Source organism: Porites lutea, chromosome 2 (genome assembly GCF_958299795.1).
Source record: "Porites lutea chromosome 2, jaPorLute2.1, whole genome shotgun sequence".
Taxonomy (NCBI): Eukaryota; Metazoa; Cnidaria; class Anthozoa; order Scleractinia; family Poritidae; genus Porites; species Porites lutea.
Genome location: NC_133202.1, coordinates 34,618,884 through 34,644,405, shown reverse-complemented (window position 1 = coordinate 34,644,405; position 25,522 = coordinate 34,618,884). Strand labels below are relative to the sequence as shown.

General features: G+C 38.1%; 1 protein-coding gene across 1 annotated transcript in view; it reads right to left on the bottom strand.

The window, feature by feature from the left end:
* Positions 1-24,088, bottom strand: part of LOC140928452 (uncharacterized) — a 24,611-nt gene extending 523 nt beyond the window's left edge. Inside the window, exons 1-24 of the mRNA XM_073378205.1 lie at positions 23,534-24,088; positions 21,011-21,097; positions 19,973-20,112; positions 19,191-19,316; positions 18,526-18,648; positions 17,654-17,822; positions 17,056-17,151; positions 15,341-15,453; positions 14,517-14,571; positions 13,041-13,111; positions 12,719-12,820; positions 12,183-12,260; positions 10,581-10,696; positions 8,478-8,555; positions 7,949-8,048; positions 6,821-6,922; positions 5,539-6,009; positions 4,692-4,763; positions 4,388-4,483; positions 3,649-3,711; positions 2,714-2,788; positions 1,944-2,003; positions 1,051-1,108; positions 1-328 (exon numbers count right to left, since the gene is read on the bottom strand). The exon at positions 1-328 is cut by the window's left edge and continues 523 nt beyond it. Of these exons, the coding sequence (XP_073234306.1) occupies positions 306-328; positions 1,051-1,108; positions 1,944-2,003; positions 2,714-2,788; positions 3,649-3,711; positions 4,388-4,483; positions 4,692-4,763; positions 5,539-6,009; positions 6,821-6,922; positions 7,949-8,048; positions 8,478-8,555; positions 10,581-10,696; positions 12,183-12,260; positions 12,719-12,820; positions 13,041-13,111; positions 14,517-14,571; positions 15,341-15,453; positions 17,056-17,151; positions 17,654-17,822; positions 18,526-18,648; positions 19,191-19,316; positions 19,973-20,112; positions 21,011-21,097; positions 23,534-23,930 (2,871 nt within the window). The 5' untranslated portion in view covers positions 23,931-24,088 and the 3' untranslated portion in view covers positions 1-305. The remainder of the gene's footprint in view (positions 329-1,050; positions 1,109-1,943; positions 2,004-2,713; positions 2,789-3,648; positions 3,712-4,387; positions 4,484-4,691; positions 4,764-5,538; positions 6,010-6,820; positions 6,923-7,948; positions 8,049-8,477; positions 8,556-10,580; positions 10,697-12,182; positions 12,261-12,718; positions 12,821-13,040; positions 13,112-14,516; positions 14,572-15,340; positions 15,454-17,055; positions 17,152-17,653; positions 17,823-18,525; positions 18,649-19,190; positions 19,317-19,972; positions 20,113-21,010; positions 21,098-23,533) is intronic.
* Positions 24,089-25,522: the final 1,434 nt, after the last annotated feature.

Genomic DNA, 25,522 nt, shown 5'->3' with positions numbered 1-25,522 from the left:
TTCTTTGTAACTCGTAACCAAAAACAACTTAATATCTCGAGGAAAAAGCTTTGCCATTATGTTCCTCTTGAATCTAACCGCCACATCTTACATAGTAATATACTCTTTTTTCCACAACGTCTCCTGAAATGTCACTTGGGTTTTAGATTTTTCCCTATAACTTGAGCTTTGCGACGTTCCCCTCACCCTACTTTTCTCAAGTTCCAATGGCCTCACAAGGCAAGTGGAATGGTTGTTTCCTGTAAGGATGCCTTGTATATCGCCTGAGAAGGTGTAATAACTATCGTCTCGTTCACAACCGTTAGCTAAAGAGCAGGCACTTCACCATCTGAGGAGAGAGAGAGAGAGAGAGAGTACAATCAAAACACTATTTTACTTGCAGTGTACTGTACGGTGGTTACTCTAGCAAAACCCCACCCAGGACGGATCCCATGCACATTTCATTTGGTGCCGTTGCAGCACTAGGAATCTGATACCCTCAATAATTACAAAACAATGCTGGGCTGCACTCTATCATCGCGTCCTAGCTAGGCGAGACACCATAATTTCTTAACTGTAACAGCAAGGCTGGATAACCCAGGGTTAGCGCGATATTTGAACTCAGATATGAACGCTTAAAAGGCATTCGATTCTCTAAAGAGAATCGAGGAAATTATTGGAGAAGAACCAAGATCAAAATTTAACCCGAGGTTAGCGCTTATCGGCCCTCGAACAACTGGACCCTGATGTACACGAAAAATGTTTTAGTACTTCTATAAGAACGCTTTTTAGGAAGTGACTATCCTAAAACAATGCTAGATATGCCAGCACTGTTTACATAGTAAGCATAAGAACTTCAGCTTAGACAGGGAAGAACATACAATTACACGAAAATTATGTTAAATTCTAGTATGACCTCTCTGGACAGCTCTAGTAGGTGCTTTCAGACTACGAAAGTATACCTATCTATAATATCCTGTGCTCTCTGAAATCTGATTTCCGAATATACAGCTGGAGTTAAACAAACAGGAATTAACCTTCCAAATAAATTAAAACAGTTTTGAACAGCACCTGAGTTCACTACTGTTGTATCTGCACCTTGATCCACGAGGAAGGTTTTCATTCCACCCTTTCGAGACAAAATGAAAAGCTATATTACGAGACGTACGAGCATCCACGTCTAAAACAAAAACAAAAACAAAATACAAAACAAAACAACAACACTGTTCATATTTCTCTTATTTTGGTTACATATTGTATTTCCTAGAATAATAGCCAGGGGCGTATATCTCTTTTCTTTTTTTGCATCAAAAGGGGGCGATTATTCGAGGGAAGGCGATTATTCGAGAGAGGCGATTATTTCAAATATTGCTCACTGGAAGTCGTGCCCTAGCCTGCCTAGCAAGCGTTTCTGTGCGGTTTAGGAGCAAAGAACGAAGAACGAGAGTCAAACTGACCGCGCGACAAATGGCTTTGGCTCTCGTTTCATTTCTCGCTCGGTCAAAACCGAAAATCCCCTTCGTCGGTCTTTCTTGGCTCCGAAACCTAACAGAAACACTTGCTACGCAAGCTAGTCGTGCCCAAAATATTTTGTTTTATTATCCAGTTAAATAAAAAGTTATCACATCAAATAAACTGAACATGGGCTTTTTAAGTGTTCCAAATTTGGTTCCTTGATCAATTTTGAGAGCTTGAACCGTCACTGATCAGTTTTGCTGGATTAGATTCGACATCAACTAGACAAGATAAAAGAAAGAGAAGATGGCAAGAGGGGTGGGGAGGGGGCGATTAATTTAAATATTTCCATCAAAAGGGGGGGGGGGGTGATTATCCGAGGGGGCGGCCATTATTCGAGGAAATGCGGTAAATGAGCAAACTTATGACACCTCTCTCAGGTCAACACCTCGTACTGGACTGAAAGGTGTCTGTCTTGGAGAGAGTTGATAATAACTTTTGCACCTCACCTGTTCATGTTCACAAGCAATATGCAGAGCTGTATTTCCAATAAGGTCTTGTTTGTTGATCTACAGAGACATGAAGATTATCAACCCTTTGTACAAATTGCATTAGCCTTCTGTAAACTAAATGAAAAAATATTCTAAGAGAACGCAGTGGATATCAAATGATGATAACCAACTCCCCCTCAACCAGAGCTGCAAATGTCTTTCTTTCTTGAAAAGACATATGTCTGGCTTAGTTCTCAATTTGATCAGCCAAAATAAAAATGGGGTTGAACATAACAAACTGATGCATTGCACATATCTGGTAAAATCTGTGCATAGATGGCAGGATTGGGATTTGAGGTACACTGCAGACAGATTTCTTCCATAATGCAATTAATTTTGTTGGTACGACAATTTACTTTCACATTGCCTATAATACACCTCCTTTACCCACCCACCCCAGAAAAAGCAGAACAATAGACTTTATTTACGATAGCTGCCATCTTTGCACGCGCAATAGAATTGATGGGATTGTTTGCCGCATACGAAACCACGTGACATTATTTTTATCCCATCAGTCCGACGTGTGTTATGGAGAATGTGAAAGTGGCTAACTTCCTCTGTACATCGTAACCAACCCCAGTAGAAGGGATGAAACAATCACTAGAATTTACAAACAAATGTCAAAAACAAAACAAACCATATAAAAATAACTCCAAATGCACTTTGATCAACCCAGTGGTAATATTACATCTTAAGTGTACACACTTTCACCTAAGATGTTCATTTACCTCTGCTCCGTGTTCCAGAAGAATTCTGGCAGCATCAACAGAACCATACTCAGCTGCTCCATGTAAAGGAACACCCTGAAAATAACATTACTATACTTTCTCAGAGAATGTTTATATTATCTTAAAAGTCGTGAAATGCTAACTTTCTTCACCACTGAACTACATTAATCTGGAGCTAAAAAAGCTTTCTTTTTACCTCACTACTTAACTTCACATTAGCCACCTCCTTCTGCTGCCGCACGCTCTTCTTTAGAAGAGAGTCTAAACTCGAATGACTGGTCTCTTTATTACAAGGGTTTAACTTAACAAACAAACCAGGACAATGACAGGGGTGAGGCAAACATCTCTCCTGGACGTAACCACTCCAAGGTAGCAGGACCCTGGCGTGTGTTTATGTGTGACAAAATCAGGGACAAACAATGTACTTTGGATTAAAAGATTATTTGATAGCAGATACATTGGAGTAACAGGGAAATGAAACTTTTTTGCTTTGACAGTTTTTTTCAGGTACGCACAAACATAATGTCAAGCAGGTAGGTGTGCCCCTGTTAATGCAAACATTCACACCACTCTCAGTTACATTCGGGCAGACCTGCCCTAGCACATACTTATTGTTTCACCATGTGCTTCGAAGAATGAGCATGGATGGCCAGGCACCAGTTCAAGGCAACAAATCATTCTCAAGTAGCCTGTACAGATCAAGTCCAACTGACTACATTTCTTTACGACAGCAAAATTGAGCTTTATCTCAATAACTTATACCCCCCTTGAGAAATTTAAGTGTCTTTATCATCCCTTCTCTCCAAAGCAGTAATTTGCATGTTCGTAAACAAATATTCAGAATTCTCACTAGCCTTTCAACAAGAAAAGTCCCTTCTTCCACGTTCTAGCTCCTATTTTAAACAGGTAAAACTACATTTAATAAGTATTTGCACCTGTAATATCTCATCGGTGATATTTGGATCAAGTTTTCCTTCCGTCAGAAGGTAAGTGACCACCTAGAAGTGAATATTTTCCAGTAAGTTTGGGCTGCAATACATGGAGAAACTGTTGCCTATTTCAAGCACAGTTTTCTCCTCCCTTCTGACACTCCAATATTCCATTGATTGAAAATAACAGGACCAAACAGAAGAGTAATAACTAATTATTTTATGATAAAGTTCAGATATAACGCACACTCTGTTTGGTTGGAAAAGCGTGCTTTATGAGAGTATAAAAAACGGAGCTAAAGGTGTCGATGCAATCTGCCAATGGTTTGTTTTGAAAATAACAAAGTAATGGGTGAGGAATTTAACGGATTCCTTATCATAAAACAGGGTTTTCACTAAGAATTCTGTTAACAGGAGAAAGGTGTAACGTTACAGGATAATATTTCGAAAGAGGCTCCACGTCTGAACAAAAACTATTCATAGGCTACCGAACATTTGCCGGAGAATTTTGCGTTGTTAACAGCGAATTCTCCGATCTTCGGTGGCTAGTGTACAATAAAGAAACCTTGACTGTGCTCAAGAAGTAGGGAGAAACACTAGACTACGCCCTCGTGTTTCCTCGTGTTTTCATGCTCTGGTAGCTTATTGCGTACTTTACAACAGAACAGAGCGCAGTCATTGTCAAGGTTCTTTATTATAACAGAGTGTTAGCCCCTAGATAATAGACAAAAGAGAAAGTAAGTACCCTTGCAGCATTTCGTTCTGCTCCAAGATGAAGGATTGTTTTGTTATCCTGAAATCTTGTAAATCTGATATTTTTTTCCTGGCGAAGACTTTTCACCTGAATTACAGAAAAATATTGCAATCTATGTAAATTACCTACTTGAAAATAACTTTTACCTTGGTATGCATCTATGGCAGCAGGTACTTTAAAACGTATACATTACCTACTGTTAGTTCTTTTAGTATTTCACAAAATGAAATTTGTTCTCAATGAATCATTGCATATTTTGATCCTTGGTACGGTTGGAAATTAAAGAGTTACTTACCAGTTCAATGTTATCCACTTTGACTGCCTCCCACAAATCCCAATACTCATCCTCTGTTGCAAGATCGGGTCCCTGAAAACATCAAGGAAAAAAGGTCAACCGCCTTTAAGTCTTGGTAAGATATCATTGTAGCCTTACTCATCCGTTGATAAGTACCTTATTCTGATGCTAGCCTTGTAATTTTTTTGCAGCACAATCCATGATTTTTTCAGGAATAATGCTATCTCGCCATCTTGGACGTTAAAATTATCAGAGAGTTGGGGAGAGTCAAAAACTGATTTCAAGGGAGAGGTTGATGGGAGTCTTTTGTTTTTTGCTCTTCAAGATCGCGGCCGCGATCAAAGAACCCTCAGAGTTTTAGTTAAAAAATGGATGCTTTGCAGGCTAGATAGAACCTGCCAACCCAAAGTTCTGGGTTTTTAAATTATCCATCTACCAGATGCTCAGCCAGTGGAACAGTATGCCTTATACATTCCATGCAATGGCAAAACGAAACCAGCAACACCAAAAACACTATTTGCAGTCCACTTGCTGGCTTCTAAGAGATATTGAAGGGATGTTGCAGCTAAAACTAACGATTCCGGTTGGAGGAGGTTTGCAGCATTCGCCATTGTGTGAGGTGCATAAGGTTTAGAAAAAACAAGGGCTTCTCTAAGTGAGGGTGAAAGAAAAACGTTTCGTATTGACATACACCTATAAATCCTTAATCTCGATAAATGGTAGTTAACAAGTCACAAAGTCCTTTGTTTACCACATGTACAAGTACCTTTGATTCATGAAAGAATAAATGCAGACTTCTATAAAAATACTTCCTGAGGCCAACAGATATTAGGAAATACGGACTCACCAGTTGCAAAGCATTATCCACTTCTTGTTCAGGTGGACTATCAGCACTTTTGTCCTCGACCTTAGAAGGGTGGTCATTACTGTCTACTTTGTTAGGCTCTTGGCTATGCTGATCATCACTACTATTTCTCTGATCAGGAGATTTTTCAACTTTTATTTGTTCATCATTATTTTTCACTTCCTGGCCAGACGTTTCTATATTTTGCATGCCACCTTCTTCTTGGTGGATACTATTACCATATTGTTCTTCACCCACTTTTTCAGTGTCCTGCTTTATGTCTTGCCCAGCTATTTGATCAGACAAAGCAAGCATTTCTTTAACATCACCATCCTTATGATATTCTTCAGCATTTTCAGTTTCTTCTTGAGGGTTTTCTTCCTCACTTTCCCTGACATCTGTTTTGACTGGTAGTGTTTCATTGCCAAGAGATTTTGTTACTTCTGAATTACCGTTTTCCATGACAGTTTTACTCTATAATTCACAAAACAAAAGCATTTATCAACCACTAGTGCTCTGACCCCGCTTGTTCAAAAGTTGAATAGCGATGTCCACAGGATAAATCACTATCCAGCAGATAAATAGTACGAAGACCAATTACTAGCGATTCATCCAGTGGACTGGAGCCTGGTCTTAAATGGTGTAACTAACCGGGCTTCAACCTGCCAACAAATATAGTACACACTTTAAAACACAAAAACTCGAAATTTTCTGCTTTCTTTGGAAGTTAATATTTTGCATCTGGATCAAAGGGCACCGAAGTGTATGACCTGTAGAAAGTTTTGTGGTAATTTTTAGCCCATTATAGCCAGACCGTGACCAGAAAACGGCACGACTAGCTTCAAAACGCGTTTTTTGGCGAAATTCCCAGGAGCGAATGGGTTAATAGCTACAGTGTTTCACCCGTTCAAGAGAAGTGAGGTAAAAAAAATTGTCTTCCACTTATTACACATACACTCTTACATACTTCTGAGAACAATTTGAGTTTCTTTAAGGTAAATGACAGTAACCCAACTAAAAGTCCAAATTACAAATTCCACAATGTCAAGAACAAAAACATTGTTCTGGGTTAGTGAGCATTTTTTGGCCTTTCTAGATGCTGTTCCACTGGTGCCAAGAAAACAATTCATACAGCATTCCAACTATCGACACTTGACCAATACTACTACATAATGCATTATGTATTTACCCAGTTGCAAAATTCTTAATACCTCAAAGGAAGAAAAAATAATAACAAGCCAAAAAAGACAGCTTTCACACACAAACAAGGCCAAATGAGCCATACCACTTTCGAAAAATCTTCAGTCTTTCTCGCTCCCTCTGGTTTCAAAGTAGTAAGACCTGTACCCTCCTCTGCATCACTAATTATGGTAATTCTTCCCTCGACCTGTAATGAAATAATATTGAATTCCTGTTTAATAGATTGTATAGAATCTCTTGAGTGTCAGGGCCTGTTTTATGAGGGTCCAACAGAATGGCAAACTATATGTACGAGGAACTTTTCATGAGGTTGGTTCTTACTTTGAAGTCAAATTCAGTTTTATAATGCTCAGCATGCTGGGGAAGTCCTGCCATTGAATCGCTTCACTCTGGTTCAATCGCATTACTAAATTCTTGTACCTCGCCTATAGTAGGCATGAGCAAATCATATTCCAATGATTGCTCTAAGTTTGTTGCACAACTACAACTGCCTTTTGTGAAGGAAACAAACTCAACTTTAACAAGCAAGTTGCTGGCTTGAGCCTTCTCAGCTTTTCAGTGACTTAATCCCTGCATGTACAATGTACTAGCATGAATTACTGGGACTAATGAACAGCTGACAATGCTCAAAACGTTATTTAAAAAACACAAGAAGTTCTCCTTCTCTATAGTAATGTTCCAAAAAGCGACAGGGTAGGTACATTGTTTTTCAGATGCTCGTTTATTCTCAACCGTTTACATGGCATCTGGATACTGGCTAGTTGGCTTAGGCCTGGCTTCCACAACATAGAGGTGCAGTTGTCATGGATAGTGGACTGTTTGAGTGCAACTGCATGCCATTTGGACCTACAAAGTCACCAGGAACATTTTCCTGATTGATTGGGCCATCTTGGAGGGGGTACACGTTAAAATTAGTTTGAACTACATGGATAATCCTCACCAAAGACGTTGGGCCCAATTTTTTTCAAGTTTGAACCTCGTATGAAACTGGTATGTATAGGATGCGTGTCAGTTTTGCTGCAAAATCTACTTGATTGATGATCAAAAAGTAGTCCATTAAGAGAGGCATTAGTCTATTTTTGCGAAGAACAACCCCAAGACACTACTCCTTTTAAAACCCATAGTTTTATAGTATTTACTTCCTTGGTTGGTAGTATCTGGTCCAGCAGTCCTAAGAATCAAAGGCTGTACCATTAACATTCAACAAACAAACCTGGGGAGCAATGCAAGTATGCTCTTTCTCCAAGTTAAGAAATAACTCTTGTGATGATCTTTGATCTCCAACATCAACTACGTCTGGTGGTCTATGCCGCCTGCAATGAAGAGAAAATATCACTTTTGGTAACAAGGGTAGGACTTTTATGGGGATTGCCACAGAATGGCTTATTTTCCTAATAATAGATCCTCAAGACATCCTAAAGAAGAAGCTATTAACAGTTCAGTAATCAATCAACTGCTAAAAATTGAGATGAGCTATTTTACAACACCGTAACAACCTTGTTGTCTTACATTGTCTTTTACTGGGCACCATGAGCAACATTATCAGTGACAAAACATTGTCATCTGATATGGCACCCATATCACAGCTGTTACACATTTCAAGCATCTTAACAACATAACTGTACTGCTCTGTACACTAAAAAACAATCATTCTTTTGGCATACAAGTATTCATTTATTGATTGTTATCTGTTTATTCTGTCTCTGCCTGTCTACAGCTGTCATCACACCCAATTTCCTCACCAACTGGCATGTTGACTTGAATCCCAGCCATTTTCCATCACATCATGGTCACTCATGCCTAAGTCTTCTTTATGTCTCCTGTTAGTTACAGGTATTTTTTTCATTTATTTAGTCATGAAATATAGAAATGGAAACAATATTTATGAGTTGAATAATAAAGAAATCATCTGGTCTAGTCTTGATGTCAAACACATTGCAGGGTCCTGCTGTTTAATGATCATATTTAAGTTAAGAGTTAAGTGCAGAAATGAAACAACTTTCACGGCAACTAAGTGATGAAAAAAGTCAGTTAGGTTAAAATATTGTTAACTTAAGCGTTTTTTAGTGTTTGATTAGAGGGCATGTACAACCTTACGTTGAATGGATGAAGGGTTAACAAAACACCCCATTACATTACTGTCAAAATTGACTAAAGCAAATTACTTTCTATAATGACTTACTTTGTTTCAAAAAGGCCATTTAAAGGAGCAGAAACTATAACATGCTTTGATGTGTGTTTGATTCTGTTTAAGTGCTCTCATATTAGTTAACACAGGTTAACACTGTAAAGTACAAAATTTCGCAATTAATAATTTATTTATTTACCAGCTTTTCTGGACACAGGCCTGCCCAGAGGGAATGGGCACGAACGGGACTCATGTCCCATGCGAGGTGCCATCCCTACCCAATCCCACAACCTGTAAAGGTTGGCCACACCACTGGGGTCTACGACCTCTACTCTTTTCGAATAGTGATGTGGGTTCTTTTACGTCCCACAAGAACAAATCAGTGGAAGTGCTATGAGACGGGACTTAGGGTTTTTTCGTCCTTATCAGAGAAGACTAGAACGTCTAACCATTTGCAGATGTCATTACAAAGGCAGCACTTTCTTCTCAGTTATTTAAAGACCCTGAGTGTTTGTCCGGCCGGGGTTTTAACCCACGACCTCCCGCTCAGCAGACCGGCACTTTCCCAACTGAGCTAACCAGGCGGTGGTTAGTGATGTGCAACACATGCATGAAAGATTGTTTAGCTTCTTAAAAAGAATTTTGAAAGTGATGGATTTCATGTCTCTGTTATCAATATTGTATCACTATGATATAGGCATGAGGAGGCAATGCAACAGGTACTAATATTTTTCACTCTTCCGCTGACACCAGTTCTAAGAATCACTAAATTAAGATTTGGCCTTTGGTAACAGCCTTGCTAGATAAATCTCTACTCGGTGTATAGCATTATACAAGTTTTGAGAAACTGGGGATAGACAAATCACTACAAACTGGATAAGTATTTGGGAAACCAAATCGGTTTCCGATTGAATAGTGATTAATGCAACTGATAGCATTATCCACCAAATTAGCCATTAGGGCCAGGTGTACATGTTGTAGTTGTTTATTTTTTCAGGTTCAAAACCTAGTTTAAAAATTATTTTTAAACTAGTTTGATTATTTTATACCTGGCAGTTTATTTTTTCCCAATAAGTCACTTTTATTGTTTTACTCGAGTAAAGTATATTATTTCTATGTCAGCATTCAGCAGTGAATTTAGTGATTAAGGTTTAAAGCACTCATTTTATTGATTATAGGGTTAGTGTTAGGGTTATGGTTAGGGATAATACATGTTATTACAGAGTGTGGATGAATAATTTTTTGAAAACGGGGGAATATAATCTCTGTTTTATATGTGGACAGGGCCTGTGTTGGTTCACAGTGACTCAAGGAATACACAACTTCAAGAGAAAATTGTCAAACAAAATACCACTTGAAGTGACTTCAGCTATTTCTGACTGCCCTCACCAAGAGAGCCAAAACTGTTGAAATCTTAATGACTGTACTTTACCATTTGACAATACTTTCCTTTCAATCAAAGTGCAAGAACGTGCTTCACTTTCGCATGAATATGCGAAAGGCAAAGACAGACATTGAGCAAATTTGGTTTTTATTTCTCCCCACACCTTTTTCGGCACCCTTCTTCTGGTAGTTTTTCCTTTTTGTTTTTCTTAAAATTAGAGTCTTTCAAAATACACTGGAAATGCGGGTACAGTATGGAAACAAACTTGTCAAGCATGCCTGTTCAGTACTCTTCTGTTTGTTAAGTCTTGCAGGCGAAAAACGTCACACTTACATGATTAGACTCTGCCGATGCGAAGACTTTGATTTGGTAACACCTCTTACAATGTTGATTGACCGGAAATGGTTTCTCACAATTGTGCCTAATATTGGGCCATCGTCCTCATCCACCTGAAGAAAATGATCGTTTTATCAAGAAAGAGTTACCAGCACTAAATCTTTGTAAATTTTCAGCAGATGCTTCAACGTCTTTAACTTGAAAAAGTGCTTCCTAATTCACGTCAATGTGATGCCTTTCCTGAAGCCAGGATCGTTTTTGAACACTGAGTTTAGCCCACATGAGCTCACATAAACTTTCCTGACTAAAATCCCCAAAATGAAGTGATATACAATGTGTATTTTCACCTTATAATCCCATACAGTCAGGTGGAAACAATTTTATGTTCAAGGTGTATAAGAGCCACTATTTGGTTGACCTGTTTTGGTTGACCGAACTTTTCATGAGCCGAATCTAATTAGAATTAAGACCTGCTGAATTGATTCAGACACCGACCTTAATTCCAGCCAAACTAAATTCAAAAGGAGAAAAATGCTCATTTCGGTCAAACTGCTTACAAAATTCGTTATAATTAAATTTATGCATTAGGTTCCGTACACAAAAAAGTTCAGTGTCTGAATCAATTAGCCATCCCAAGGTACTCTCGGTTCAGCTAGGCATAAAGAATGGGGCTGAGCTATTCCAAATTGAAACAGGCGTTCCTAATTGATTCAGATGCCAAACTTTTCATGTACTTAATTCAATGTATTAGGTTCAGCATCTGAACTGGGCCTTAGTTCAGAATACATACAGCCCTGTATGAGAACACCATTTGACACAGATATAAATAGTGGGGATGTATGCTCAAAGCAAATATGGAATCAACTCAAAATTAAAAGGGAACCTTCAAGATAACTTCAAAATAAGTTTCAACTGAAGATTGCCTTTCATATTGAGTTCAACACAAATCATTCTGACCACCCAGACCTGCAAACCTCAGATAGCACTCTTTTGGACACTTTGTTGGTTTTCTGTCTCCCCTTAGCATAGTTGAAAATCACTCGCACTTTGTGAAAGAATTTGGCCTCTAAACAACACTGTAAAGGGAGGGGATGGAAACCGTCCACGCTGAGAAAATAAAAAAGTTCTGTCCCAAAGATTCTTCTGTGAGGGGTGGCAGGCCATTTTTAAAAAGCTTAGAAGATTTTCAAACTAAGCCCCCAATTCATCCGAGCTTTTTAGAAATGACCCCCCCATCAATTTTACATTTTGTGAAAGTGACCCCTACCCAATTCAGATTGCTGTGGAAACTAAGAATACTCTCTCTAAAAATCGTTCCAAAGTTCACCACATACTTTATCTTCAGTTATGTTTATGAGATAAACGTTCACAATTTACAGCTAAGACATTCAATTTCAATTCACGCTTATTACTGCTTCCTACTACTTTCATGATATTTATTAATAAAAATGAGCCCCATTTAACACTCCCTTATCTGAAAATGATCCCCCACCAAAATGGCCGGGCCCCCCTCACAGGTTATAAACAAACCAAGCCCCCTTGTGAGAAAATAACTCTTTTTCTCTCAATACTTAATTTCTGATTGATCCATTAACTCACCAGAACTTTAGCCTTGGCAAAAACCTGATAACCATCCTTACCCCTGGCAAGGTAGGACTTTGTACAAACTTTGTATGTCTGGAGAGAAAAAATTAAGAAAATTTACATCACATTCAATAGGGAGTGAAAATGTCCGATAGTAGGGCATTGTTCTAGACTAGGTCTTTGCCCAGTACTGTCATTTCCCTAAACAAGAACTGCTGCTCTATGATGGACATGAACTTAACAGTTTGCATGCCTTGGCAGTAACTTAATAGAATAAGGGATTGACAACAGAATAACTAGAACCTATAGGCAGTCAAAGTGGAAAACTGTAGATACTTTTTGTTAGAGAGTGTGACAAATACTGGTGTTTAAAAACATCAACAGATACATGTATGAATCTGTTGAAACTTTAATTTTCAGGAATCCAAAAGGCACCTATGATGGCTTTAACAATGATGCTTTTTTCAGAGACAGGGTCATTCTGTCAGGTAACTGCTCTAACTTTTATTAGAAAATACAATTAACAAAGCAGAGCTAAAAATTGTACAAACCTTGTTTCTATCTAGTGGTTTGCTATCAATGCTAACAGAGGGTTTCAGTATTCTACACCCAGGATCTTGCTTTGGGTTGAAAGAAAATCTCATTCCAGCAACCTTGATTGAAGAGAGAAAGGTGATAATGCTGCCATTAAAAGCATCAGTAACATAAAAAAGCAAACTAGTGGCTTACTCTTATGTCACAACACAACTTGAACCCATGTTTAAGAAAAAGAATGCAATCAAAGTGGCTGTGTCTTGAAAACAACTTAGAGTTAGTGTACTATATGGTTTGTTTTCAAGCAAAAACAAGATGAGTTACTAAATACATGCCCACCTGGGGAAATCTTCCTTCAAGCTTAGGCCACTGACTGACTCCATTTTCTAGGGCCTCTAAAATCTGGTCACCTGCAACAAAGGGCAATTTTAAAGCTTATTTAATATGGATGACAAGTAAAAGAAAGGGTATTGGGCAAGGCATAAATCATTGATCAACCCCAAAAGCAGACCAACATTAATTTCTCTCAATATCATTACATTAATTTTCAAGAGAAACAGTTAAGAGAATCAGAAAAATAATCACTAAAGGGAAAATGCGTTGACCTTTGAAAAAATTCCCTCGACCAACTGCTTAAGGAAATATATAGAGATCAGTCGGTAGAATTTGTATGGTATTGGAGCTTTTAAAGAGGGTTAAGTGCCTTCACAGAAAAGCTACGTCATGCAGGCGTAACCTGGGGGGGAGGGGAGGCACTTCCTTATAAGAGGCTAAAAGGGATGTGCTGCTGGATTGGGTTGCATTTTCACAACTGGATTGACTATAATAGGGTTGCATTTTCAATAGAGTTTCTAGAATGGGGTTGCACATTTTCAGATTTTTGGGGTAAGAAAGTTCTTCATACTTTCCGTTAGCAAACGTACCACAATATTTGTACTGTAGGTGAAAAGTGTTCTTCATTCAATTTATTAAAAAATGGGCCAATTCATCTTAGGATGACCTATTTAAAGGATTGATAAGGTAGATACATAAATAACAAGTGACTAAGTCAGGATCGCAAAAATTACATTTTTACCCAAAAGTGACTAAGATGGGGTGTACAATTGGCCACAAAATAGACTATAATGGGGTAGGGGTTGTGAGAGGCCAGCGGCACATACCCAGCAAAAATTAACCAAGAAGCCCACCCCCCACACTGGGAGGTGTTACCAGACGAGTATAATTTTAGAAATTTATGTGAATCAGGGATTAGCTTGGAATACTGATAGTAAGATTCAGAATTTCTGACAGAATTTTCTTATTTGATTGGAAATATATAACAGTGATACATTAATTTACATAAAAAATTCAAGCTGTTCTGTATCTAGTGAAGTCAATGGTAGTGTCTACAAGATGTGAATAAAATAACCCTTTTAAGCCCTAAGAGTAATCAGTATGCATATTTCCCCTTGTTAGCAATGCTTTTTAGAGCGGTTTTCATTTGAGTGTCGAAAAGTAATTGGTTTTGCACTTTCTACACGATGCGATTGGCTTAAAAGATTCGCGCCACCTTTTCATCCAATCAGAAGTAAGACCAAAGCCAATTGTGACGCGCTTGCATGCATTTTCCCGCGCTTTGCGTCAGCCACATGTAATTACTTCGAGTTTTGATTGGTTGAATGTATTGTCTGTGTCCTATGTGATTGGCCAGAGTAATTACTTTGGTTTTGGTTTTACGACACTCAAACGAAAACCACTCTATCACACCCATTACAAGAATTGAGGACATGGTCACACAAGATTAATTAAACTGATACATCAACAACTCTAAAATACCTGTAAGTTCTAAGACCACTAACACATCTGCCATAGGAAGAATGGCTGCAAGGTCCTAAAACAGTATAGAAATGTAGTGATAATTCAACTCATGATTTTATTGTATCTGTACTTTTCATTATACTTTTAGTTTTATTTTCTTACATACCGATTAGATATGAAAGGGAATAAACAAAATTTCATAGTTAGAACAGGGGAAGAAAAAAGTCCGGAAGCCCTCCATAATGACAATGTCATGAGTGGATGAGAAGACCCAAGAACAATGAGGGCAAAGGAACAGCAAAGAAACACTGTAATGAGCAAAATGTCCATCCAATAGCTGAACTGAGTCAACAAAGTACGAACAGTGAACTGATCTCACCCAGCTATGCAAGGCAAAGGCAACTAGGTCAATTGCTGTATCTATAACAAAAAAGGCAGAAAGCCAAAAGGCCAAAGATAAATAAATATTCTAAGAAATATGCTGAGCCCACAATCTAGGGCAAATAATGGTGTTTCTTATGGTTGTTGACTTGGTTAGGCAGGGATGTCATTAAGGACCAGGGGCTGGGGATTTTCCCCTGCTATTATGAACGTGACCCCCCCCCCCCCCCCGGGCTACTTTTGTAGGAAAATAGAAGAAAAATAGAACCAAACAAAATCCCTGGTTGTTGGATTCCCTGTTGACTTGCATAATTAGCCCGGCAGGTTGAAATTTTAACGACAGCCCTGGTTAGGCAAATTCAATCTTGTCTTTTGTGCCTGATCATGTACTGTATCTCGGCTTGCTCTTACCAACAGAATAAACAAACACCTTATCTGATTGAAAAGTAAAAACAAGTTACCTTCATTTTAAATTTTCCAGGAGGATGTAATGTATCTGAGCGTAGAGTTCCAGAATTTAAGATCACACAATCAACTTCTGTGACATTATGTATGATATCTGTTATAAAGTTTCCTGTAACACATAAAGGAAAACTTGGTTTTAAATGTAAAACTAAAACATGAATATAAATAATATTAAAAAGAGGCGACTTTTTAAAACATTTAGCTATAAAGAACTAGATAAAAACTTTTCTTCAAAAACATTTTACTTGATAATGACGTCCAAGAATGTTGAAACATCGTACATTTTTTTTACTTTTTTAAAATTTCTTTAAATGTTTTTAGCAAAAGATCCTTTAAGGTATCTGCACAGGCAAATTTTGCACATTTTTGCATCATTTTTAGTGGTTGTTTTATGGATAATATCTATATGTCACTCCATTGACAGTATTCCTCAGTTCTTGAGGAACTAGAATATATCAAAATAAGCTATGTTATGTCACCCAAAAGGTGTTAATTTAATTACCCCCTAGGGTGGCACGGAAAGAGAAAAATCAAAATTTCAGAAGAATCCTTAGAGTTATTGTTAAAAAAGAAATGTAACACAAATAAGGACGTAAGATAGAATAATTCTGTGTTTGACCACGACACAGCTCCAATTAATCCAGCCTCTAGGGCACAATTTGCTATTTTGTAATTTGACCCATATTTTGACATCAATAACTCAGCTGTACGGCAATTCTAACCTTTAGTCAAACACAGATCTGTTCACTAACATGCTGTTTGTGTATTTGCCAAATTTCACGAAGTAATAATGATCCATTCCTCCAAAAAACTGGTTCCCGTAAGTCAAGGTAAATCAGTCACGCGGTAATTAACGCTTTTCCAGTGTGAAAAAGCTTATTTTCTTCTCAAAATCAACTGTTTTTCCTCGATACTACCATCACAGACCTTCTTGCCCGCCATTTTGAATCACCGCTGTGTAAAATGCTTGTGGAAGCCTTGATACGTGACCAGTTGCTAGGTGTGACGCATTTCCAGAAGAGGCGTTACTCAGTGTCAGCTTTAATGCAGTGAAGCGCGCCGAAGTATGAAGATTGAAGAAGAGTTTTATTCAAAATTGAAAAGAATTGCTTCTGTAAAGTGAAAGAAATTGGCAGAAAAACAGACCAGAGGATTAGGGGCCAAGAAAACGTTTTACTCTCCCGGCAAAATTGTCAGAAAATATCAGGTGAGAAGACACACCGATGTAAAAAAACAATAATAAGCCCTGGAAAACGGAGTGTATTTCAAGAACATAACAAATTTTGACAAGAAGCAAGTAATATTAGTCACCACAGCTTTAACAGAAGCAAGAAAAGTCAAGTTGGACACACAGCGGCTGTAGTTTGTCAATGAATCCAAGCAGTGAATAGATTTTGTTCAGCCAATCAATAGAACTTGATGCTGGAAAGAGGAGTCAAATTGCGCTCCTGCCGTCCTTTTCCGTAGTAACGGAAATGAAAATTTTTCTTTAACTTCCGGTAAATCAGTCAACTTTTGAGTAGATTTTCTCTTAAATGCCAAGGTATATTCAAAAAAGAACACCAGATATGCATATTACATCATCTGAACTTACTGTAGAAAGATTTTGAGGGCAAAATAAAATGTTGAAAATTTGCCTGTGCAAATACCTTAAGGAAGTAAATGTACGGCCAATAAACTACCATAATAAGACAGGAAAATGTATGTTTACCTAGATTTGTTTCTTTATTTCTTATACTGGAAAATCTGCCATCTAGTTCAACCTCTAGTTCACCAATAACTTCTTCCATCATCTCATTCATTACACCTAATTGAATCAAAGAATAATGAAGCCTGAGTAAAATTTATCATGCATAGTCACTTTGCAACAATGAATAATCACCCAAATTTGGGACACACTGTTAATGTTAGGTTTCCCGTGTACTAGGCCCAGTCTGCGCTGAGGTTTTGTCATTCGACATTAGGTCAAACCTCGGAATACACGTGCTTTTATCGCTTGTTATTTTCGCCCTTATTTTTCGCATAAGGATCATTTAACTAGACTCACAATGAAGGAATAGAACATTACGAAATCATTACAGATATTGCAGCAATTTTCAAGGTTACGGACACGGACACTTGCTTGTTTGTAAGGACTTCTTGTACGGTATTGTATCATTTCGAACAGTGTGCTGAGCATAGTTGATCAGATCAAATTATACATGGAATTGACACTTAATTGACGGCTGTTACATGCACATTTTAGTCAAGAGCAAAAAAACAAAAACTCAGAATACAGCAATGTAATAATAATATCATTTCCAACTTACCAACAAACTTGTCAACAGTCAGTTTAACTTCTGGGTCTTCTTGTATATCACTAGTTATTTCAATTCGCTGTACATCTAAACCAAAAGTGTTGTCATCATTAAAGGAGACGGTAATGCAGCTTAGTTCTCTGAAGTCTGTACCACTCTTTATGACCTGAACACCACTGATCTTTGATTAAAAATAAGAAACAGGAACAATTAACAAAACTAAGAGACACCGCTTACCATGCAGTTTTTCACAAATTAGTACAAATTCAATTGTAACTGAGAGTGCATGAAAAAGGGAATTTCCTGCATTTGAGCGGATATGAATTAACCAGAAATAATAAAAATATTTTTGCCGCACAGGAGCAGTGGGGACTGTGGCGGTTTCAGTTGAAGTGCAGCATTGGTAGAATGGAGTGCTGTAAACAGGACGCTTATGACATGGGAAAGCATTCTAGGCTAACACGTTTACCCCACATAATTTTTCATTTATTTACTTTTTATGTATTTAATTTATCAAGTGTCAGATTGAGTTTCACCAGGGTTTAAGCTTGTTTTCGTTTGTTTACGAATAATTGTTTTGAGTTTACCGTGCTTTGTTGGTATACATGCTTAGAAAATGTGAGCAGAGACGTTCGAGCTGTGCAGCCTTTATAGGCTTTTCGGAGCATGAGCCATGGATCCCAATCAGATTTCCTGCCATGTTTTTTCCCCACTGGGTTTTTTTTGTCCGGGAGATTTTTTCTGGCCTCTGTTCTTACAGTATTTTTTGTAAAATTTCTACACTCTGAATCAAGAAGTCCCTACCTGGCCACCTTTACTGGTGCAATTTGCATACAGTGGATGCAAGCGTTTGGAGAGGGAAACAAAGTTTTCTAAGTCAATACCTCCTGTGAAAAGTAGTCATGATCATGTCCACCAAGTATAAGATCAATTCCAGTAGCTTGCTCAGCTAAACGACGATCATTTGGTCCTCTCATATGTGTTAGGGCCACTACAAACTCAGCACCCTAAAAGACAAAAAAATATATTAGCAGTTGCCCATCATTATTGTCCACTTAACTATGTTACTTCCAAATTCGTTGCTTTGCTGGGTTTAAGCCAGACATTGAAAACTAGCCATCCAGAAGGCAATATTTCCCATTAAATTATAAGAGATTAAGTGAATTTTCCTTGTATTTCTTCCAAGAATGGGCGTCCATACGATGGCTGGACACCCTTCTGGCTAAAATCTTGTGTAAATGGGGACAAATTACATGAACAGGACAAAGAGTTGATCCAAAAATGAAGACAAAAGTCAATGCAGTTGTTGATATTTCATCCTTTTAATTATCATTAGGGTAGCAAGTACTACACTCAAAAAACATGATTATTGCAAAATAGACACCATTATCTGGCTGTGGTGCATTTTGGGTCCCAAAAGTAGTTTTTAATAAGCCATATGTGCATCACATAGCCTTCCCACCCTCTGTACTCAGCACCAAGAAAAACAACTGACATTAAAAATTGTAACTTCCAAAGAACTTAAAAAAAATTAGAGCCTTTTTCTTACCTCTTCTCTTAACTCCTTTGCCAGTTTTGTCCCCTCTGTTACAAAATCCATGTAAGTAACTTCTTCTCTATCAACTGTTGCTAAGGTAACAAGCCATTCCTCTTCAACCAAACCAATAAAACCAATCTGAACAAAAAGTAGTAAATGTTTTGTAAATGGGAGTGATGTTACAAAACCAAATCCACCATATAGCAAGGGCAAATCTGATTGTGAATAATCATACTATATTAATCATAACTATGAAAACTGTGGATGAAACAAGGTATAAAGTAAGCTAATCAAACCATCTTGAGTATGTAAACATTAAACTTGCTTGGTTCAATCCGTACTGTTTGAACCAAGAAGTGTGTGGATCAAATGCTAACTTCACACAACACATCCTTGACATTTACTAGAAACATCACAAAGTTAAAAGCAAAGCCTCGTTTGTGGGGTCTTTCATGTACATAGCTAAACCAGTAAGGGAACAATAAGAGGGAGGGGTGACAAACAATAATTTAGTTAATTGTTTTTTGCGAACAATATGTTACTATACTATGCTATAATACATTTGTCTCACCACAAGTATTAACAGTGAACTTATGCAACAGGATGGCAGAAAAGAGAGGATAGGAAAATGTCTATGTGCGACAACATGACATGATTTTCTCAATCTTCATTTACAACCTTGTATTGGATTTTACAAAAACATTTGTTTAAAGCACAAAACAAAACTATTGTCACACTTGTCACACAAGTGTCCTATTGCATGACTTCACTAGTAACAATTATGCTGAACCCACCTTTCTCCCACCCCACTCAATAATCCGTTTGACCTCACCATTGGCCAACTGCCTTCCGGTCATATTGTCAATTACATTACTTAATAGCCATGGACATTTGGTAGCATTACGAAACTCCACAAGCTCATCAACACCAAAATCTGTCAAAAAAGTAACACCAATAAGAAAATAGAAGGATGAAGACTGCAAAACAGTCTGTCCTTTTACGTATTCGAGTAGGTGTGAACAGTAAAACAAAAGGTCCGGAGCAGGCTTAAAATAGAGAGTGAGACTGGGGTTCTCTTGCCTCAAATGTGCCCTGAGTGAGACTGGGGTTCATGGCAGTGCGAGAGGCTAATCCACACTTTGTGTTCAGGAGACTCTGATGCTACCCTAAAATGATTTCAAGAAAAAACCCCAACTGTTTTGCACGCTATGAATGATGTGGCTTTAAGCAGCAGCACATCAGAGAGTGCGGTAATAGAGCAACCAGGGTCCAGTTGTTTGATGGCCGAATAGCACTAACCCAGGGTTAACCCCGTAGACAAAAAGAATTAACCTGAATTTGCTTTTTAAGCTTTCATATCTAATTTCAAATTTCAAACTAACCCTGGGTTATCTTAACCAGCTTTGTTAACCCGGGGCAGGTTCTTTACTTTTGATTGCAGGGTACCATACATTTGATCACTGTCTTCTAGATTACAAATCTTAGGTCTAAAGACATTGTTACACAAGCAATGTTCTGTGCAGCTAGTCCCACAATTTTGTTGTACCATTGCAAGACCAGTGATGCAAGAAGTTGTCAGTAAAACACGCTCTAAAATGAACATGTTTCAGAACAATGTTATAGCAGTGCACAGTGCAAACAGTATTCTATTCTGTGCAACAGCTGCTGTATAAAAAATACTGCAAGACAGGTTCATTTCAAGAAGTGTTTCACCAACCACTATTTTGTGCAACTTTTGTGACAACATGAATGGTGAGACAAGCTCAGGAAATTGCCAAGTATTAAGAGCATTAACTCTCAAGACTTATAGAACTTGACTCGCTTTGACTTACCAAAGTCATGATTACCAAACACAGCAATATTCACATCTAGAGCATTTAAGATTGGAATCATCTGCTTGCCACTAGTCACACTGCTCACTGATGAAAAAACAGATGAAGAGAGACACGGTGTTCAGGAAACAACATGACAGAAAGGCTTAAACCTGGACCAATAGATCCAAAGTTTGAGTTCTTCATGGTTCTGCCACCAGATGCCATCTCTCCAGATGGGAAGAAAGTCTAAGCAGGGTCAGAATTGGGTGAGTAATCAAGTTTTTATTGAGTAAGTCGTGGTAAGATTCACTTTATTGTTTTTTGTTTTTTTTTTTTAACTAGAAGTGAAACCCCTTATATTCCCTAACAAATTTTCTTTTTAAAACATGGAGAAAGCAGAGGTCTTAGGTGGGAATTTTCTACCCATATCTCCAAATGTTTTAGTGCAAACTTGCTTTTTTAAATGATATGGGCCAATCATAATTTTCAATACCCTATTGTAGAACACTCTCATCCCAGAGCTTCCAGGGGTTTTATTAAGGCCTGGTTAAGACAACAAACTACTCATGAGCCAAACCTAAACATTGGATTAAGAACAGCAAAAGTTTGGCGCCTGAATCAATTAGGAATGCTTGTTTCAATATTTGGAATGGCTCAGCTGTTCTTTCCATCTAGCCTAGCCAGGAATTTCAACTAGGAACAGCTTTAATTCAGACGCCAACCTTTTCCTGTAATGAACCTAATGCATAACTAATTTATAACATATTTTGCAACCAGTTTCACTGAAAAGAGCATTTTTCTCCTTTTGAATTTTTCTTCAGCTGGAATTAACTACCATTATTATTCATTCAAAATATTTCCCAAATTCTGATTGGCTAAAAGCACACGCATAATTCACCATAACCAGCTACTGATGACCAAATTTGGAAGAATTATGTGATTACTGAACCGATGACATCAAAAGTGCAGCTTTCTTGCAGGTTAATGCAACTTCGTCCCCGGGTCTTCTCAGTTAACAGTGAATTGTTTTTGGTTGTGAAAACAAAAATGGCGGACATGTCACTCGTTTCAAGAGTAAGAACTAAACAAAATAATAGCTAAAAACATGACAAGAACAGCAAGAAGAAAACTCAAAGGGTGACATATTCTATTTGGAGAATATTTGTGGAACTGAACAACCCTAAACGTGCACTACCGAAGATGAACTTAACATCGATGGAGGTAAGCATGTTTTAACCATGTTTTTAAACTAGGAATTATTTTGAATGAGTAATAAAACTACTGAATTTGGTTTTCGTATCATATGAATAATAATGGAGATCTTGGAGGGTGTTATCTGCATAATTAGTATTAACAGCGCTATATAAATGAATTTTATTATTATTATTATTATTATTATTATTACAGCCTACGGCCTCGATGGGTAACATTCTCCTCGATCTCCATAATTCTTCATAAGATGCTCAGCCTCATTCATTATTATTTGTTATTATTCATTCAAAATATTTCCCCGATTCTGATTGGCTAAAAGCACATGTTTAATTCACCATAACCAGTTATTGATGACCATATTTAGAAGAATTTTGTGTTTACTGAGGGAATGACGTCAAAAATGCAGTGTTCTTGCAGGTTAATGCAACGTTAACTGAGAAGACCTGGGGCCAAGGTTGAGTTGTTTTGGTTGTGAACTTGAAAAATGGCTGGTATTTCACTTCTTTCAGGAGTAAGAACAAGGCAAAAAAATAACTAAAAACATGACAAGAACAGCAAGAAGACAACTCGAAGGGCGATATGTGCTATTTGGAGAATATTTGCGGAGCTAAACAACCCTAAACGGGCACTATCGAAGATGAACTTAACATCAATGGAGGTAAGCATGTGTTAGCCATGTTTTTAAACTAGGAATTATTTTGAATGAATAATAAAACAATTATTGAATTCAGCTTTCATATCATATGAAGAATTATGTAGATCTCGGAAGGTGTGATAACACCCTCCTCGATCTCCATAATTCTTCATAAGATACTCAGCCTCATTCATTAATTGTTAATTAATTAACATCAGCTTCTGAATCAGTTCAGCCAGTCTAAATAATTTTGGTCAGTTCATGAAAATTCCGGCACCTGATATATAGCCTCCCCCACAGACATTCTTAGGCGTGCGTGACGCACGCCTAAGAATGTCTGCGGGGGAGGCTAACACCTGAACAGCACCTAAGATGTTATATCCTGTTCTACGAAACTGTGGAAAATGGATAGCTCCAGACAGGGAGTCCTGGAATCACTTCCCCTTTTATGGCCGGCACACACATACCCAGGGAGAAATGACCGCCATTTGTGAGTTGGAGAAAGTAAAAGGAGGAATTATTTCATTTTCATAAGCACTAAAAGCAAAGGTTAAGCTTTACAATATTGCAAAGCAAATGTGCATTTTCTCATCCACTTCGACCAATTTACTTCTCATGTAATGTATTATGTAAGACTTTATTGACTTATAATTTGTACAGCTACGCATGAAAATTTGTCAACAAACGATACTCACTTGTTGAAGGGTTCAAACAGTCCCCGCTGAATACAATCAAGGGATTGAGATATCTCAGGCTCGCCACCTTAGTAGCAAATCTAGCCGCTCCTCCAACAGGCTCTTTATCCCGGGGCTCAATGTTATAAACATCATTGAAATGCAAAATGGTCAGCTGTCGCGATTTCGACCCTGTAGTCCTTTCCGTCCCACTAACACAGCTGTTCTTCTGCACACTAGCTGTTCTTTTATCGACAACCGCTTCTTCAGATTCTTGAGAGGCACTATGTGGTTGTTCCTCTGATATTTTCTTGCTTGGGACCTTCGACGTGTAGTTGTTGTCAACAGGCGAAGGATCCACATGTGCATGGCGATTCTGTTCGGTGGCTGACGCCGTGTTACTTGAGCCGCAACCCATTTCTTTTGCATTAGATGAAATCGTGGAACAGCAGATGAATCATTGTCTGTCAAAAAACACATTTAATTTGCCAAAGCTCCATGGCAAAGTTTCCTCTTCCTGTCAGCCAGGTTTTCAAGCCTCTCCCGGTAAAACCTGTCCCGTCTTTCCCTTTTTGACGGAGGTTACAGAGCGCGCGTAGTTCAAATATGCCAGTCATTACTGTGTCTCCATAGCAACCACTTGGGAAGAGGTCAAACATCTCCCTCAATTTTTTGTCGTAAAACAAACTTTTTAAAAATACTGGACCCTTTCAGTGAGGTAATAAGACTTTTACAGCAACTATGATAAAATATGTGGGTTCCTGGTATCTCCACCTAAGCACAGCCCAATGACCAATTTGAAGAAATAACACACTGCACTACCAAAATCGAATACACCACACGGAATAAATATACCGACTCTTGGAGCCTCTTGTTTCAGGGGCACCCAACGAGAATATAGTTCAAAACCACTTAAACATTTAACTTAAATATAGCATTGTTAAACGTGTTTTAGTATTTAAACGGTGGATATGGGCATATTTTTATCCCCTATAAACTTTTCATCTGTTCGGATTTCCTAGCTGAAAGTCTAGTGATCCGAAAATTATAGGGATCAAAACTTACCTGTTCGAAAATTTCAGCCAGAAAAAAGGCTCCCGAAAATTCTAGGTGACCTTTTTAGGGTAAAAATCCGTTGAAAATGGGCAATTTTACCATTTTTTAGATGTTCGAAAATCCTAGGAGAAGCAGGCAAACAAGAAATTTTACAACAAATGTTCCGAAAATTCTAGATCTCAAATCGTCTTCCGAACAGATATTTTTCCGAAAATTGTCGTTGGGTGCCCCTGTTGTTTTGTAAAGACCCTTTTTTATCAGCATTTTGGGGCTCCACATTTAAAGAACATACTAAGAACACATGAGAGTCACTAGAGAAAGTATATATTTTGACAACATTCTTTAAAAACAGAACGAACTCTGGTAAGATTTTAAAATCACTGCACGAAAAATTGGATTTACACCAAATTTACTCAGTGCAAATTTGGTGCAAAAAAGTGCAAACTGATGTTAAATAAAAGGCAAAGATGGTAAATACCGCATTTGCCCTAAAATTTACACCCCCATGTAAAGTGGCAAGCAAATGCGGTGTTTACCATCTTTGCTTTCAACTTCCCCCTAGTTTGCACCTTTTTGCACCATATTTACACTGAGTAAATTTGTGTAAATCCAATTTTTCGTGCCGTGAATTGAGTCTGGGAAGACTCTCCGCAGTCGTTAAGGGTTCGTTCGTCACGCATTCATTTCTAACGAACCCCTAAGGACGTCAGGAAGGCTAGAGTCTTAGCCTCCCACGCAGGCGTTTTTAGGAGAGCTCGTGGGAGGCTACTAGAGTCTGGGCAGATCCAAAAAAATTTAGACGGGCCTCAACAGGTCCCCTGTTGTTCGTACACTTACCCAGCTAGCAGAGGTTTCCTTCCGGCATGGTTTTTAGCCTTTACGGAAAAGAAGTTGGCGTCCCTGACATTCGCGTGATTGACCAGCTACGCGTTCGACGTCGCGAACTTCGTAACT